A 15,830-nucleotide genomic window follows, 5' to 3' on the forward strand; every position below is an offset into this window, starting at 1 on the left:
TAGGGGGCTTTTTCTGGATCAGCCCCTACTCCTTTTGAGGCACCAGTGAGGGACTCAGCAGCTGAAGGGCCCTCACATGCTGCGGTCGGGGGACCTTCACGGGCTGCTGGAGACTGATTGGCACATGGGAACCAGGTATTGGAGCCGGGATTTGAGAGGGCGCTGAGAGCAAGAAGGGCTCCCAAAGGGGCCTTGGACGCTGAAGGCTTCCTGATTGTGTCGGAGGTTGGGATCTGGAGCTCGGATGGCTGAAGGGACTCTCCTTTTTCTTTAAGGAGTGCCGGGCGTCACGAATGGCGACTGCCTGACAGTGGGCAGAAAGCGATGTGTAATATTACATATTCTGTACTATTTCATGTCAATAAAGAAATCGAATAGTTTCCTTCTGCATATTCTGGATGGGAGCAATGACACTTGGTGCGCAGCACTGCAGGAGGGCCACACTGTCACAGGTGCTTCTCCATTGTTGAGGCAACACTGGTAGGTTGGGAATGGGTGATGTACCAGACTTCATCTGTCCAGGCATCGAGTACCAAAGTTGGGAAGTCACGTTACACATGCATGAAACTTTAGTTCAGCCACATTTGGAGGACTGGTCACCACTGGACGAGAAAGAGGCGTTGGAGAATTTTCTGCCCTTTGATTTCATACTCCTGAGCCCGGGGAAAACTGTGACCATTCACCTTTGTACCTCAGGCCTGAATGGCTGACCCTTTGGTCCAATGCTCCCCAGTCAAGGGAAACCACACGAGGAACAAGAGGATAGAGGTGAGGAGGAATTTCTTCAGCCAGGGGGTGGTGAATCTGGACAGCTATGGAAGCCAAATCAATGGGTAGATTGAAAGCGGAGGCTGATAAGTTCTTCATTAGTCAGAGCATCAAAGGTTATGGGGAGGGGAGGAAAAATACATGAGCCACAATTTGAATGGAGGAGCAAACTCAATGGGCTGAATGGTCTAATTCAACTCCCCCTCCAACACACAAGCTTTATATGTGTTATCTCACCTTTGATTCTCTAATTTTGAGATGACAGCTCCACTGCTGTATCTCCCCATGAGGAAGGGCTCAGGCCTGAAACGTAGCTAATGTATCTTTACCTCCTCTGGACACTGCAAGACTGGCCAAGTTTCCCCAGCACTTCAACGTCTTTACAACAATCACAGACTTTTGTGTTTCCCTCCAGTGCTATATCCTCCCGACAACCCACTCCAGGTTCCAGTCAGGTCCCTCTACCTCAATTGTATGCTTCCTGATGTAGGGAGACCAGACTGGGACCCAATACTCCATCTGGGCTCCTACCAGAGCCTTTCATCCTTACCGGACACTGGGGAGCGAGACTGTCTGGTGGCCACAGTGATGGTTTCTCTCCAGTTGCCCCCTTGGATTGTGAGACCTCACTCCAATACTCTTAGCAGATCCTTCTGCCGTCCCACAGGGACACAAAGAGAAGCAGAGGATTGCAAGAAACAGTCGCAAGGCCAGCTTAGTTTAGTTGACCAAGTGTGTCATATTTTAGAAATTTATTAAATAAAGAATGGGCTGATCCCCACATTTCTGCCAATAGGAGAGAACAACATCATCAAATACACTTTCAATTAGCTAAAATGCAAACAAAACACTGGAGACAGGAAGGGGAGCACAATAGGAACTGCACCGACAACCTCCTCTAGGGGCCATAAGCAGCTGTGGAGGGGCGATCTGCCAACATCAGGAGATGGGCAACAAGGAGGCTTTGAGGTGCATCGTTGCTCCCGCGGATCTCTCCTGTTGAATTAAAAAGGTAGTGGAGGGGTGGCAGAGCGGAATGCCCCCTCTCCCCTGTTCCGGTGTGCATCCAAGAGAAATTCCCCCTCACTGCTGAGACAACTTGCCCATTTTAACTGACTGACCAAACAGCAACCAGTGGATTTGGAATGAGCTCAGTGGGTTTTACAGAAGATTTGATTAGAAAGGGCATCGTGCTCTGGGAAGAAGGCAGGAGAATGGTGTTGAGAGAGAGAAAAAAAATACATCAGCCACGATTCGAACAGCTGCTGGGGGTGGAGAGGGAGATGAATTACGTTTTAAAGTTGAGTCTTTGGCCTGGAACAGCACAGAACCTCAGGAGTGTTGGAGAATGAGGGGAGGTTTGATCAAGGTGTACAAAATTATGGGTAAACTCAGGATAAATGCAAACATGCTTTTCCCACCGAGGTTGGGAGAGACAAGAACGAGAGGACATGGGTGAGATGTTCAAGGGGAACCTCTTCACACAGAGAGTTGTGGGAGCATGGAGCAGACTGCCAGCTGAAGTGCTGGATGTGGGCTCATGTTTGAAACTGAAAATTTGAATGGATGGGAGTGGTACAGCCCAGGTGCAGGTCGATGGGATGAGGTGGAACAGATAATTCAATGGGTCGAAAGGCCAATAGGAGAGTACAACCAGAATGGGACAACTAGATGGGCTGAAAGGCCTGTTTCTGTGCTGCAGTGTTCTGTGGGTCAAGGAAGGGTGGAAGACACCCAGGGGTCTGACATGGCCTTGAAAAGTGATCTCTCAAATGAAGGAGGTTAAGTATCAGGGACTGCTTGCAAAGGAGGCTGTCCGCTCTGCGGACAAGATTTATGGTAATAAAAAGGGGGGGGGAGGAAGAAAGGGAGGGAGGGGCAGAGACAAAGAAGGGGAGGATAGGAGGGAGCAGAGGAAGAAATGAAGGAAAAGAGGGAGGGAATCGAGAAATATATAAAGACATACAGCACAGTAGCAGGCCCAGGTATCCATGTCGCCTAATTTACACCCCATTAACCTACAACCCCCCCGGTACATTTCGAACTGTGGGAGGAAACCAGAGGTGCCAGAGAAAACCCACGTAGACATGGGGAGATCACACAAACTCCTTACAAACAGCGCAGGTTTCGAACCCCGCTTGGGAAGGAGGGAGGGAGAGGAGGAAGGAAGGGGGGGGAGAAGACTGAGGGGAGGAAAGGAGGGAGTGGAGGAAGGAGGGGGGGAGGAAAGGTGGAGGGAGGAAAGATGAGAGGGGGAAAGGAGGAGAGAGGAAGAGGGAGAGGAAAAGAGGAGGAAAGGGGAAGAAAGGAGGAAGGTGTAGAGAAAGAGGGAGAGGGAAGAAGGTAGGTAGGTGCCAGAAGCTGCACATGTGATGATGCCAACGCACCGGAATCTGAAGCAAATCCCAAACTCCTGGAGGAACTCGGAGGGTCGAGCAGCGTCTGTGGGGGGGGGGGGGGGGACACGACACGAATGGTTGGTTTCAAGTTGTGATTGGAAGTGGAAACTCAGAGAGGTTTTCTCCTGCCTCACCCCCTCCCCGACCTGAGATGTGAGCTGCTCGGACTTTGGGGAAAGAGTTCACCTGCGCCGGTGGAGTGGGTCTAATGCGCAAGGAATTTCAACACCTCCAAACTGGGGAGGATTCAGGATCTGACTCCGCCACAATGCAGCTCTCTGCAAAGGATGAGAAAAACCAACTCCTGCCCATTCCTTGTCCACAGTAGATTCCTGGAAAGAGGCAGCCAAACCAGGCCCTTCAGCCCACGATGTTCATTCTTGATAAGAAGCCCCCATTCACATTAAGCCAACATGGTTAGTGCCACGCTTCTACAGCACCAGTGATTGGGACTGTGGTTCAAATCCTGCGCTGTCTGTAAGAGTTGATACGTTCTTCGTGTCTGAGTGGATTTTCCCCTGCAGCTCCAGTTTCCTCCCATCCTTCAAAACGTCTGGGGTTGTAGGTCAATTGGGGGTAACAGGGCGGCACGGATTCATGGGCCAGGAGGGTCTGTTACCATACTGTACATATCCCAAGCCTCTACCCCTCACCCACATGTGGTGAGGGGAGGGAATTTACTGTGTCCCTATTACTCACCAACCTGCATCCCTTTGGAATGTTGGGAGCATCCAGCAGTAGAGGGAAGAACCTGCAAACTCCAGACAGGCAGCTGCGGAGGTGGGGATTGAACCGGGGTCTCTGGAGCTGGAAGATAGCGGCTCTGCTCGCTGTGCTGCCCTAGTGTTTGTCCCCTGTTCCCCAATAATCCCTCTCACCCCTTCCGACATCCAGCAATGGCCGGCCCTCAACCACCACACTATGGCATCTGCAGCGCCGAGGGCTTGTGTCTCAGCGTGTCGATCAATGCCAGCACGCCGCGCTTCAGGCTGGAGGTGCCCGCCATCTTGGGGGCAGAGACCGGGGATCCGGGCTGGGGGTCCGAGGAGCCAGCAGATGGAGGCTTTGCATGCTTCTTCAAGACTGAGGTGGGGGGCTCCAGCCTGATAACTCTCTTGGGACTGGCCATCGGTGTCCTGGTTCGCAGGAACCTCTGGTACTGCAGCTGCTGGGGCAAAAAAGGAGGTGGTCAGAGATCGGCTGGGTGAGGGGGCACCACCCTTTACAAGAGGGAACTGCTCCAGTGGTTCAGGTGATTCCACGTGCAGGCAATGGGCAAGAAAGCTCTCCAGCACTTCCACTTTCTCAGGAGCTGGAATCACCAGCATCGCTAAGCATTCCCCACCAGGCACCGTCAGGGGGCGTCACTGCATGGGAAGTTTCACATCCCTCGATCCCCCTGCATGTCTAGAAGCCTATTGAACTCTACTGTCGTATCAGCTTCCACCAGTACTCTCGATGTAAACAAAGATCTTGCCCCACATACACCTCGCTTCAACTTTCCCCATCTACTTCATCCAGAGCAGCCATTCCCAAGGCTCCCCTGGGGGCCACATCACTCTTCAGTAAAAGCCCTGTTTTTTTTTCACCTCAAGTTACGTAAATGTAATTTAATTGTATTTAATTTGGTCCATTCCACCTAATTTCGGTAGAATGAGCAATAACGCTGTGAATTAGACAGGAAGACATGACTGTCTATTTCAGAATTAAACCAATGAGAGTCCTAGCTGTGGACTGTATTGCAGTCGCAGGAAAATAAAAAGGAACATCACGAAGCGGTTAGTGTGTCACCGTTACAGCGCCAGCGATTGGGACCTGGGGTTTGAATCCACACTGTCTGTAAGGAGCTTGTACGTTCTCCCCACGTCTGCGGGGGTTTTCCCCAGGGGCTCTGGTACCTTCCACCCTTCAAAAACATACCGTGGGCTGGAGGTCAATTGGGTGTAATTAGACGGCACGGTCTCTTGGGCCGAAAGGGCCTGTCACCGTGCTATTCGTCTAAATTAAAAATGAAAATTAACAAAATTAAAAAGCAATAAATGTTTTTAATGTTTTTTTTAATGTTTTTGGTAGGAGAGAGATACAGAAGATACCAAAACTTGACTGCTTCACAGGGAAGGGGGCCCATAAACATCAAACAGAGTCCTCAGGGGGCCATAGCCAAAAAATGGTTGAAAGTGGCAGGTCTTCACCCTTCAGGTGAAGATTCCAACCATCTGCCCTATCGATACTGCTCAGGATTTTATGCACCTCTATCAGGTCTCCCCTCAGCCTCTGACGTTCCTGAGAAAACAACCCAAGTCTGTCCAACCTAATTTCAAGTATAAATTCCCTCCTTTGTCCTTGAGTGGCCTGAACATTTTTCGAATTACTGCCTTGCTTTTGAATGCAAGTGGTGAATGCTCTGAAAGACCTTTCTCCACACACACACAGCCAGCAGGGTACTGATGGGTTGAATGGACTAGGAACATGGAGACTCACCATGCAGGCAGCCTGGACAGCCTCGGAGACACAGCCGGCGTTTGGCTGGCACCAGAAGACATGGCACTCGAAGCACTGGCGCCCAGTGTCCACGATGAGACCGATGGTGTGGGGGTCCTTCCCCACTCCCAGGAAGGTCAGGTACCGGACGGCGCACTCCCACCACGGATGCTCGCTGTCCTGTACACAAACAAACAAAGCATCACTCAAAAGGCACCTTCCCCCACTGCTAATAAGCATAGAAGGGTGAGAGGAGACTTAATACTGGTCTACAAGATTCTAAGAGGCAAGGGAAGGAATAGCAAACACCAGAGGACCTGACTAAAGTGAAGGGAGGAAAGTATCGGAAGAGGTCAGAGGTGTTCTCCCCACCCCCCACAGAGAGTTGTGGGAGCCTAGAATGCCTTGCTGGGGATGGTGGTGGAGGCAAAAGGCCTCTTAGGCACATGGATGAAAGAAAGATAGAGGGTTATGAAGTCAGATGGGTTTAGTTTTTTTTGGTAGGTATATATGGGTCGGTCCAACATTGTAGGCCAAAGGGCCTGTGCTGTACTGTAACATTCTATGTTCTAAACTGGGGAGGTGTAGGGGTGAGCAGGGGTGTAAAATGAGGACAAGAGAGCCATTGAACTAGATATAGGAGCAGGAGGCCATCGGGCCTGTTGAGCCTGTTCCGCCATTCAACAGGTCATACAGCACAGTTGCTATTTCTGACGGTATAACTGGACGGGTTGGGCTGGGCTCATTAGCCTTGGCTGGCAGCCAGCCTAAGAGAAGGACAACTTTGATTTCACACCCAGGCTGATGGGGCTCGTCAACCTTGTCAGGCCATCCATCTAGTTTTCCCTATATCGGTGCCATGTGATTAGTAAGGGGTTGCTTAAGGTGGGATGCGAGTGGGGAGGGAAGGTTAAGAACCACTGCTCTAGACCCAATTGCTACTGAAATATTTTGCTTGGGGAAACTTGTCATTGGGCCATTTCCTTTGGAGTTCTGAAACCGTGCACATAACGAGTCCATTTGGAACGATTAAAACAGGGGTGATCAAACTTTTTCTTTTTACCCACATCCCACCTTAAGCAACCCCTTAATAATCACAGAGCACCTATTGCTTAATGTGGATGTGAGTGGAAAGAAAAAGGCTGAGAACTACTGATCTAGGAGAAGGACACTCTGATGTAACACCTACGACCAGAGGACCTGGCTGTCACTGTCCTAGCATGCGAGGCCATGGCAGATAAACCCCGGGTGTAAAAGGAGGGGTCAGTACTGCACACACTGACTCCACCTAAAAAATCCATTGTCCAGGCCCGACGGACGTGCCCATGTCTACGATCCCTCCTAAATCTTCATTCGCGAAGTCAAGCCATGAGAGACAGCACAGAACAGCATCAGTCCAACTTGTCCATGTTGGCCATTAGCATCTTGGGAGAGATCTGTCTACATTTGGTCCATATCTTTCTAAGAAGGCCCAAGATGGCAGCACCTATGTACGATAACAGCCTCGAGGGGTTGCAGACTCTGGGGAAGCAGAGGACTGGCTCAGGGAACCAGAAAATGGAGAGAACACCCCCCCCCCCACCCTGTTTGAGAAGAAGAAGCAGAGGAAACGAACTCATGGGATGGCAGCTGAAGAACACGCAGGTGGTGAGCTGTCGGTGACTGGAGGCAAGGAGCCTACACAGGCTGCGGGCTGCTGGCAACCGTGGTCAAGAGTCTCACACTGGGCTGCAAACTGCTGGAGACTGGCCCGAGACTGACTGAAGGGGTACCAGGTATCGAAACTGGGATGCGAGAGAGTAACAAGGGCACGGAGGGCTTCCTGATTGTGTCGGGGGGGGGGGGGGGGGGGGGCGGTTTGGATCTGGAGTTCAGGTGGCTGATGGTTTGGACTGGACTCTGTGGCTGTGGAAGCTGTGGGAGGCAAATCCACAGATACTCAGTGTCACTGAAGGATCTCTCTTTTGCTTCTTTTTCTCTGACTGTAAAGGGCACTGGGCAATTACTGCTGAGGGAAACTCTATGTCTGAATGGCAGTAGACTAAAGAAAGTTTCACGTAATATTACATTGCTTTTATTATTTGACAATAAAAGAATCTTGAATCTAAACTCTTCCCCCATATTGTCCAAATGTCAGAAATGTACCCATTTCTACTTTCCTTTGGCAGCTCATTCCGGATCCTAACCTGCCTCTCAGGTCCCTCTTAAATCTCTCCTAACTGATGCCTGCTCATTCTGGATTCATATACCCCGGGATAAAGACCGTGAGCATTCACTTTATCTAGGTCGCTCATGGTTTTATAGACCTCTGAGGTCACCCTTCAACATCTTTCACTCCAGGGAAATTGTCCAAATATCCCAATTGACCGACAACTTCTGTACTTTTTGAAGGCTGGGGGGAAACCAGAGCACCTGGAGGAAACCCACACAGACATGGGTAGAACGTACAAACTTCTTACAGACAGTGTCGGATTTGAACCCAGGTCATCGGCGCTGTTTCAGCGTTGTGTTAACTGCTACGCTAACCATGCCACCCAGCATAACCAACCTCTCCCTACAAGTTGAGCCCTCCAGTCTCAGAAACATCCTGGTGAATCTCTACTGCATCCTTCTAGTTTATTGATGTCTTTCCTGTCGGTGGGCAACCAGAACTGCACACAGTCGTCTGAGTGTAATCTCACCAATACCTTGTACAGCTAGCTGAATCTTCAGGTCCCAACCTTTATACTCAGTAGTAAAACAGTCTGCAGACACCATAGTTGAAGTAAAAACACAATGCTGGAGAACCTCAGTAGGTCAAACAATGTACTGACCAAAGCACAGATAAAGATACCTTGAAGGACTCAAGCCCGAAACATTGGTTATGTATCTTTATCTTTACCATACACTGTATGACCTGCTGAGTTCCTCCGCTATTGTGTTTTTACCTTGTACTTAGTACCCCACCCAATAAAGACCAGCATGCCAAATGCCTTCTTCTCTGCCCTGTCCACTGAGTGGCCATGTTCAGGGAACTTCGAAAATAAACAACCTCTTCTGAAGAGGTTGTTGCAGCAATTAACTCTTTGCAGCCTGGTAAAGTTTCTGATCCTGATGGCTTCCCAGCAGAATTTTATAAGACTTTTTTCTTATTTATTGACACCTTATTTACAATCGGTACTTTCTGAATATTTGACTGCTGGGAAACTACCGGATACCTTTTATGAAGCCTCAATCTCTCCTATTCTTAAAAAGAAGAAAGACCCTTCTGATTGTTCTTCCTACAGGCCAATTTCCCTTTTGAATGTTAAGATTTTGTCTAAGGTTTTGGCCCATAGACAAGAATATATTATGCCTATTATCTCTGAAGATCAAACTGGGTTTAAAAAGGGTCTTTATTCACAATTTAATATCCATTATTTATTAAATATCCTTTACTCTCCCACTATTTCATCTACTGAACGTATTATTCCTTAGATGTTGAGAAAGCTTTTGATAGAGTAAAATGGAACTATTTATTTAATGTATTAGAGGCATTTAACTTTGGCCCCAAATTTATTAATTGGATCTCTGATGTGATGGTATGTTTGATGCTGGAAAAAAATTAGATGCTCAACAAATGTAATAAAACCTAATTTTCTAAATTTATGGGGCTCTTTCTTTAATTATTTTCAGAATTTATAAGATTATTGGATCTCATTTTATGGTTTGGTCGTCCTTTCTTTCATGCATTAATTGAACATAGATGTTTAATCATAACCTCACAAAGGAGGGTTCAATTATTAGAATAGTTCTTGTTTTATATATTGTTGCTTTTTTTGTCTCTTTTGTAGGTTGTTTACAGCGATTGGTTAACATAAGTTTACTTTGTTGGATACATATTTTTGTTATTACCTATGTATGAGCATATATAAAACTCAATAAAAATGTTGGAAAGAGAAAAAAATTACACCACACAGTCTCCTTTAAAGATTCCCCCTCTTATTGAAAATGCAGGTCCTCTGGTATTTAACATTTTTACACTGTTTAAAAGATTCTGTCTCATGATTTTACAACACTCAGGTCTACCCTCAGCCAGTGATGTTGCAAAGAAATCAACCAAATTTTGTCAGACCTCTCCCCATATCTCAGACCCTCCAAACCACATAGCATGGATGAAGTTCAGACCCAAAACTTTGGCTGACCATTCCCACCAGTGGATACTGCCTGACTTGCTGAGTTCCTCCAGTGGAGTATTTGTTTGCTGAGCATCCTCATCAGCACCCTTTCCAAAGTCTCCACATCCTTCCTCTGATGGGGCAACAAGAAGTGCACACAGTATCCTAAGTGCGGCTGAACCAACGTTTTGTGGAGCTGCAACGTGACCTGGCCTCACTCATGAATCATGAGGTTCCAGTTTTTGCACTCAGTACCCAATGAAGGCACGCACGCCACACACCCTCTTTACCACCCTATCTATCTGCGTGACCACTTTCAGGGAGCTGTGGACCAGGACGCCTCTGTGCATCCCCGCTGTTAAAGGTCCTGCCTTTAACTGTACATGTTTCCCTTACATTTGACCTCCCAAAGTGATTGCCTTCCTCTTGCTTGGAGTCTGAATGGTCTACATCTGTGCTATAATTAGTATGTAGGGTTGGGATAGGATGGCCGTGCAGCATTGAAGCAGAAGTACCTGCTGAACCCTGGGCTCACCTCTCCCTGACAGACGGACAAGGTGGTGTCAGTGACTTGAAGCAGTACAGAAGGCCACACTTCCTGGTCTGAGGAATCCATCAGACTTCTGATCACCTCATTGACCAACTTCATCCCTGGAAACACAGCAACATCGACAACATTAAAAGCACCATGGAAATTTACCAAAGTTCAAATTTATTGCCAGAATACGTACATGACATCAGATTCAGATTTCAGTTTACTGTCAGAGAACATGCATGGCATCACATACAATCCTGAGATTCTTTTTCCTGTGGACCAGGCAGAATTTCTACTTAGACTGGAAAACAATTTTTTCAAAAGGTTTACTTCCTGAAAAAAAACATTACGGGATTATGATAGAAAACTTCAAGCTGAACACAAGATCATTTCAGATCTGCTGTAAAACCTAGGAAGTTGGAGAAACGTTGAATGAACTTTTATTGAATTTAACATGACATATTGCATTGGTTCAACTGCCTAAAAATATTTTGCCACTGATTTTCGTTTGTACTCAGCATCTGATGCCTCTCATGTCAGTGTCCAACAATAGTCAGCCCAGCATTGATGGATTCCAGTTGCCCTGATGTCGTTTTTCCATGGTCGCAATGACCTGGTGAAACCTTTCACCATGTTCATCACTGACTGCACCAAGATCAGCAGGGAAGAAGTCCAAGTGCAAAAGCAGAAAATAAATTTTCAATGACATGCTGCACTTCATGGTTTTGTAGCTTGAAGTCCATGTAAAATATGAGAGGAAATCGCAAAAATAGGTTATATCTAAAAAATGGTGGGCGATAGGAAAATATTAAGATAATTTTTTGTGACCAGCAGTCCAAAATCTATAAAATATACCCAAAGGTGTTCAGAAAGAAAAATCTTCTTTACCTAGTGTTAGTGTTATCGGTTGTGTAAACTCCACTCAAGAAAACATATACAAAGGAGAGAAATGGAAACAAACTGAATGTGCAATACAGAAAAAAATTATATTCAACAAGAAATAATGTGCAAAGAGTCCTTAAATGTGGGTCTGATTGAGACTGACTTATGAACCAAAAATATAGACAATTAATTTCCCAGAAAGTATGCACATTTTATTTAAATTGGGGATGTGAAGTTCACCGAAAAGGCAACCATTTATTGCCCCTTCTTCATTGCAATGACGTCATAGACCATGCACAGATGCAACGTCATTCCTGCTCACTGCAGGTTCAACATTCCGATTTATTGTTAAAGCACCTACGAGATTCCATTTCCCGCGGGCATGACAGAAGTTCTACTTAACGGTAGTGCAAAAACAAACTGTACTCGAGATACAGATACAGAGAGAATGTAAATTAAGAAAGAAATGTGAAGAAACTGCGCAATACAGTAAATATTCAATAATCTGTAAATAATGTGCAAAGTAAGATCTTTAAATGATTTTCTGATTGAGTTTTTTTCAGAGTCTGATGGTGTGTACACAAATACTTGAAGAACACTAACAAGTGAGAAGCATAAATTAAATGAACCCCCACAGACAGTAAGAGATAATAAATACAAGATAGATAAGTAATTAAGGGGGAAAAAGTGATATTGCAATGGTTCAAACAAATCTTTGGTGGTCTTTTGTCAAGGTCGTCTGGAGAAGTTCAAGAGTGTGAGAGCTGTTGGAAAAATAAATGGTTCTTGAACCTGGACCTCAGGTTTCTGTACCTGAAGGGAGCAGTGAGAAGAGGTTGTGACCAGGATGATGCAGGTCCTTTATCATGTTGGCTGCCTTCTCGAGGCAGTGTCCCACGAACACATACACCCACAGATAGGGAGTCAGATCCCGTGATGGATTTGGCTAGGTTTGCCACTTCCATTCAATGGATCAAACAGGGGTCTGTGCAACTGCAGAGGCTGCAGGAGGCTGGAGGCAAATCCAAGGGCACTCGGTGTCTCTCAAGGGACTCTTGTTTGCTTCTCTTTCTCTCACGCTATAAGGGGCACCGGGCAATCCTTGTCTGACAGTACACAGAGACAACTTTATGTAATATATGTTCTGGAATATTACATAATAAAGGAATCTTGAATCATTTGAGTTTCCAATCTGGACCGTGATAGAGCATACTTTCCACAGACGAGATGTTAGTGAGCCCTCTCACTGAACCGATGCCGTCCTTACAAACAGAGGTGGCCATTCAACCCTTTCTGCCCATGCCAGTTTGAAGAAAGAGAGTTACACAGCTCAATTCCCCCAACAAACCCCCCGCCACCCCACCCCCCTTCCACCAATGGGCCTCAAGCCTGAAAGATTTCAGGCCCTCAAGGATATCTCCTGGTTGATTGCGGGAGGGGTTTCTGCCTGTCCCACCCTTTCTACCGATGAGTTCCAGAAACTACCCCCCACCACAACACCCTTGGGGGGGGGAGACAACAACTTTCCTTATCTCCCCTCCAAACCCTCTACCAATTACCTGGTATACTCTGCTTTGAAGGGTGGTGTGTGTCTGTTGCTGGAATCCCATATTTATTCCCACCCACATTCCCTAAAGATTCTTCCCTTCACCCACACAGAAACTTACTCACCATTTGAGCTGGCCACAGGGAGACAGCCAACGTATTGCACCCGAAATCTCTGCCTTTGTTGTCTCACAGAATCTAGGAGATCCACTGGAAAATGGGTTGACAGTTTTTGTGGTTTGCCTGCTGCTACCGTTATAATTCCAACCAACTGAATCCCCCACAGTTCATTAAACCTCTACCCATCACACACTCTCTCCACGGACGTGCTCCCCCACGGACACCCTCCCCCATGGACACCCATCACATACTGTTCCCTTGGACACGATCCCATTACCCACTCTCCCCCGCAGACACTGTCCTCCGTCACCCACTCTCTCTAAGGATACGCTTACCCATCACTCACTCTCCCCTATGGACACTCTCCCATCACCTACTCTCCCCACAGACACTCTCCCCACTCACTGAGGTGAATGTTGACAGACTCTTCACCAGAGTCATGGTGTTCAACACCAAAGGTAGTTGGTTTAAGGTGAGTGGGGAAAGATATAAAGGGGACATGAGAGGAAGATAGAGGGTGGTGGGTGTGTGGAACCAGCTGCCAGAGGAGGTGGTAAAGACAGGGACAATAGTGATGTTCAAAAGACATTTGGATTGATATATCCCCCAGAGGAATGTGGGCCAAATGAGATCACCTGTTGGAGACAATTTGGTTGAACTCCGTGAATCCTTCTTCAAGTCAAGATCCAGAAGTAAATGGGGAAGGTGGGGAGCTGATGGGTCCATGGCTCGACCCCCGGACTGCTCTATGGATGATGATGAACAAAGTCATCTCACTCTGAAAGATCTTCGCATCAATAATGATCTTCAGGGAGAGTCAAAGTACGGCCCACCTGACTTCAGACCCACCAATACTACAGTGGGTGCCAGGCAGTCCCGACCATCTAGGAGGGGTATTTAATGCAGCAAGTGGAGCTTCCTGCTTGACATCTCCAAAAACCTCAGTTCAATCCTCATCTTGAGTGCTGTCTGTGTGGAGTTTGCATGCTCTCACAGCGATTAAGTAGTGCTCTGGTACCCTTGCTGCTCTGGTTTTCTCCTCCATGCCAAAGAGGATGTGGTTGGTCGGTTAAACCGGCCACTGTCAATTGTCCCAAGCTTGTATGTGAGTGAAGTAGGAGATCTTTGACCCACAACCATCAGGAAGGAGGTACAGAAGCATCAAAATCAGGATGGCCAAGCTGGGGAATAGCTTCTTCACGCAGGCTGTGAGATTGATGAACAGTAGCTTATAGCCTTGGGTATCTTATAAATCAATTTGAGTAAATTATTCCAGAATACATAATTATTTTATATTAAATTTTTATGTATGTCGACCAAAACAGAAATACATCCATAATACACAGCACATAATAATCACATAGATCTCATTAAAACAAATATAAATAATTTTTTGAATAATTTATTGTTCACCAATCTCACAGCCTGCGGGAAGAAGCCATTCCCCAGTCTGGCTGTCCTGACTTTGATGCTCCTGTACCCCCTTCCAGATGGTAGTGGGTCAAAGATCCTGTGCGCTGGATGGAAAGGGTCCTCAATGATTCTTTGAGCCCTATTAAAGCAATACTCCTGGTGAATGTGGCCAATAAAGGGAAACCCCAGGGATCTCGGCCATTCTCTGCATTGACTTCCAGTCCGATGCTTTGCTGCAGACTTTCTGTGCTCAAGAAGGCTGGGGTTACAGGGAAAATCAGTGGGGGTGGGATTGCTCTGACAGCCAGCAGGAGACTCAAGGGGTCAAATTTGCTCAGGAGTTAAGGATGAGGTGCCCTGTCCTTTTCCAGCTCTGTTCAGTTCCATTCCCCAAAGCTGACATACCTTGAAGGGGCAAGTTGACTCGGCAGGTGTCCTCTTCAGTCGCTGGGAGCTGGGCAGAGTCGTTTCTCATTGCCTGCTCTGCCATGATCTGAAATGAACAGTAGAAGGGTTGAGATTCCATTACGTTGCATCAATGAGAGGGAATAAGGGGTCTGCTTGTTTTACACTGAACGAGGGGGTGACAGCACCATCCTGCCCCTCCACCCACACCCTTGTTGAATTCAAAAGGGGAAAAATTAAAACCCACAGAACAACCACACCGACACTGCCCATTGAACACTGCTGTTTGGAAAAAGGCCCCCGTTGCATCAGGTCAGCAGTCAAAATGGAGGAGGAGGAGATGGGTGTCAGGAATTTGGTAAGATTGGAGCTGATATGGGACAAGGTACTGTTCAGCAGACACTGGGAGTCTATCATAAATAAAAGAGGTAGATGAGATTCTGAGGGGGGTAGATAGGGTGGACAGCCAGTACCTTTTCCCAGGGTGACAACAGCATACACCAGAGGATGTCTGTTTAAGGTGAGTGGAGGAAAGTTTAAAGGAGATGTTAATTAGTCACACAGGTGTATTTGTGTGGTATGGGCTCGTAGGCCAGAAGGGCATTTGGCAGTGCCGCATTTTTCAATTACCGTAAATACTTTTTTATCATTGCATTTTTGGACCACTTTTTTGGATTAAAAAAAAGGAGGGAGTTGACTTTCACATGGGTCAAACTTTTGACCTTGTATGTATCTGTGTTGTTCAAGGTGACAGAAGCTTGGATGGCCGGGACTGGGTAGTGAATCCGCAGTCAGGGAGATCGAATGGGCAATAGCCAGGATGAGGATCCACAGTTAGGATGGGCAGACAGCTGGAAGGTCAGGAGCTCGGATGGGCGGATGGCCAGAGGGTCAGGAGCTCGGACGGGCGAATGGCCAAGATGAGGATCTGCGGTCTGGAGCACGGATGGGCAGATGGCTGGAGGATCTGGAGTTCGGATGCGTGGATGGCCAGGATGAGGATCTGTGGTCTGGAGCTCGGATGGATGGATGGCCAGAGGGTCAGGAACTCGGATGGGTGGACAGCCAGGACAAGGATCTGCGATCTGGAGCTCAGTTGAGCAGATGAACGGAGGGTCAAGAGCTCAGATGGGCAGGTGGCCAGCA

At 47.3% G+C, this 15,830-nt stretch overlaps 1 protein-coding gene across 1 annotated transcript in view; it reads right to left on the minus strand.

Moving 5' to 3' along the window:
• Nucleotides 1-1,324: 1,324 nt before the first annotated feature.
• Nucleotides 1,325-15,830, minus strand: part of apbb3 (amyloid beta (A4) precursor protein-binding, family B, member 3) — a 35,235-nt gene continuing 20,729 nt past the window's right edge. Inside the window, exons 8-12 of the mRNA XM_069898993.1 lie at nucleotides 14,685-14,772; nucleotides 12,873-12,956; nucleotides 10,320-10,435; nucleotides 5,649-5,828; nucleotides 1,325-4,332 (exon numbers count right to left, since the gene is read on the minus strand). Of these exons, the coding sequence (XP_069755094.1) occupies nucleotides 4,087-4,332; nucleotides 5,649-5,828; nucleotides 10,320-10,435; nucleotides 12,873-12,956; nucleotides 14,685-14,772 (714 nt within the window). The 3' untranslated portion in view covers nucleotides 1,325-4,086. The remainder of the gene's footprint in view (nucleotides 4,333-5,648; nucleotides 5,829-10,319; nucleotides 10,436-12,872; nucleotides 12,957-14,684; nucleotides 14,773-15,830) is intronic.

This window comes from Narcine bancroftii, chromosome 9 (assembly GCF_036971445.1).
Source record: "Narcine bancroftii isolate sNarBan1 chromosome 9, sNarBan1.hap1, whole genome shotgun sequence".
NCBI classification, from domain to species: Eukaryota; Metazoa; Chordata; class Chondrichthyes; order Torpediniformes; family Narcinidae; genus Narcine; species Narcine bancroftii.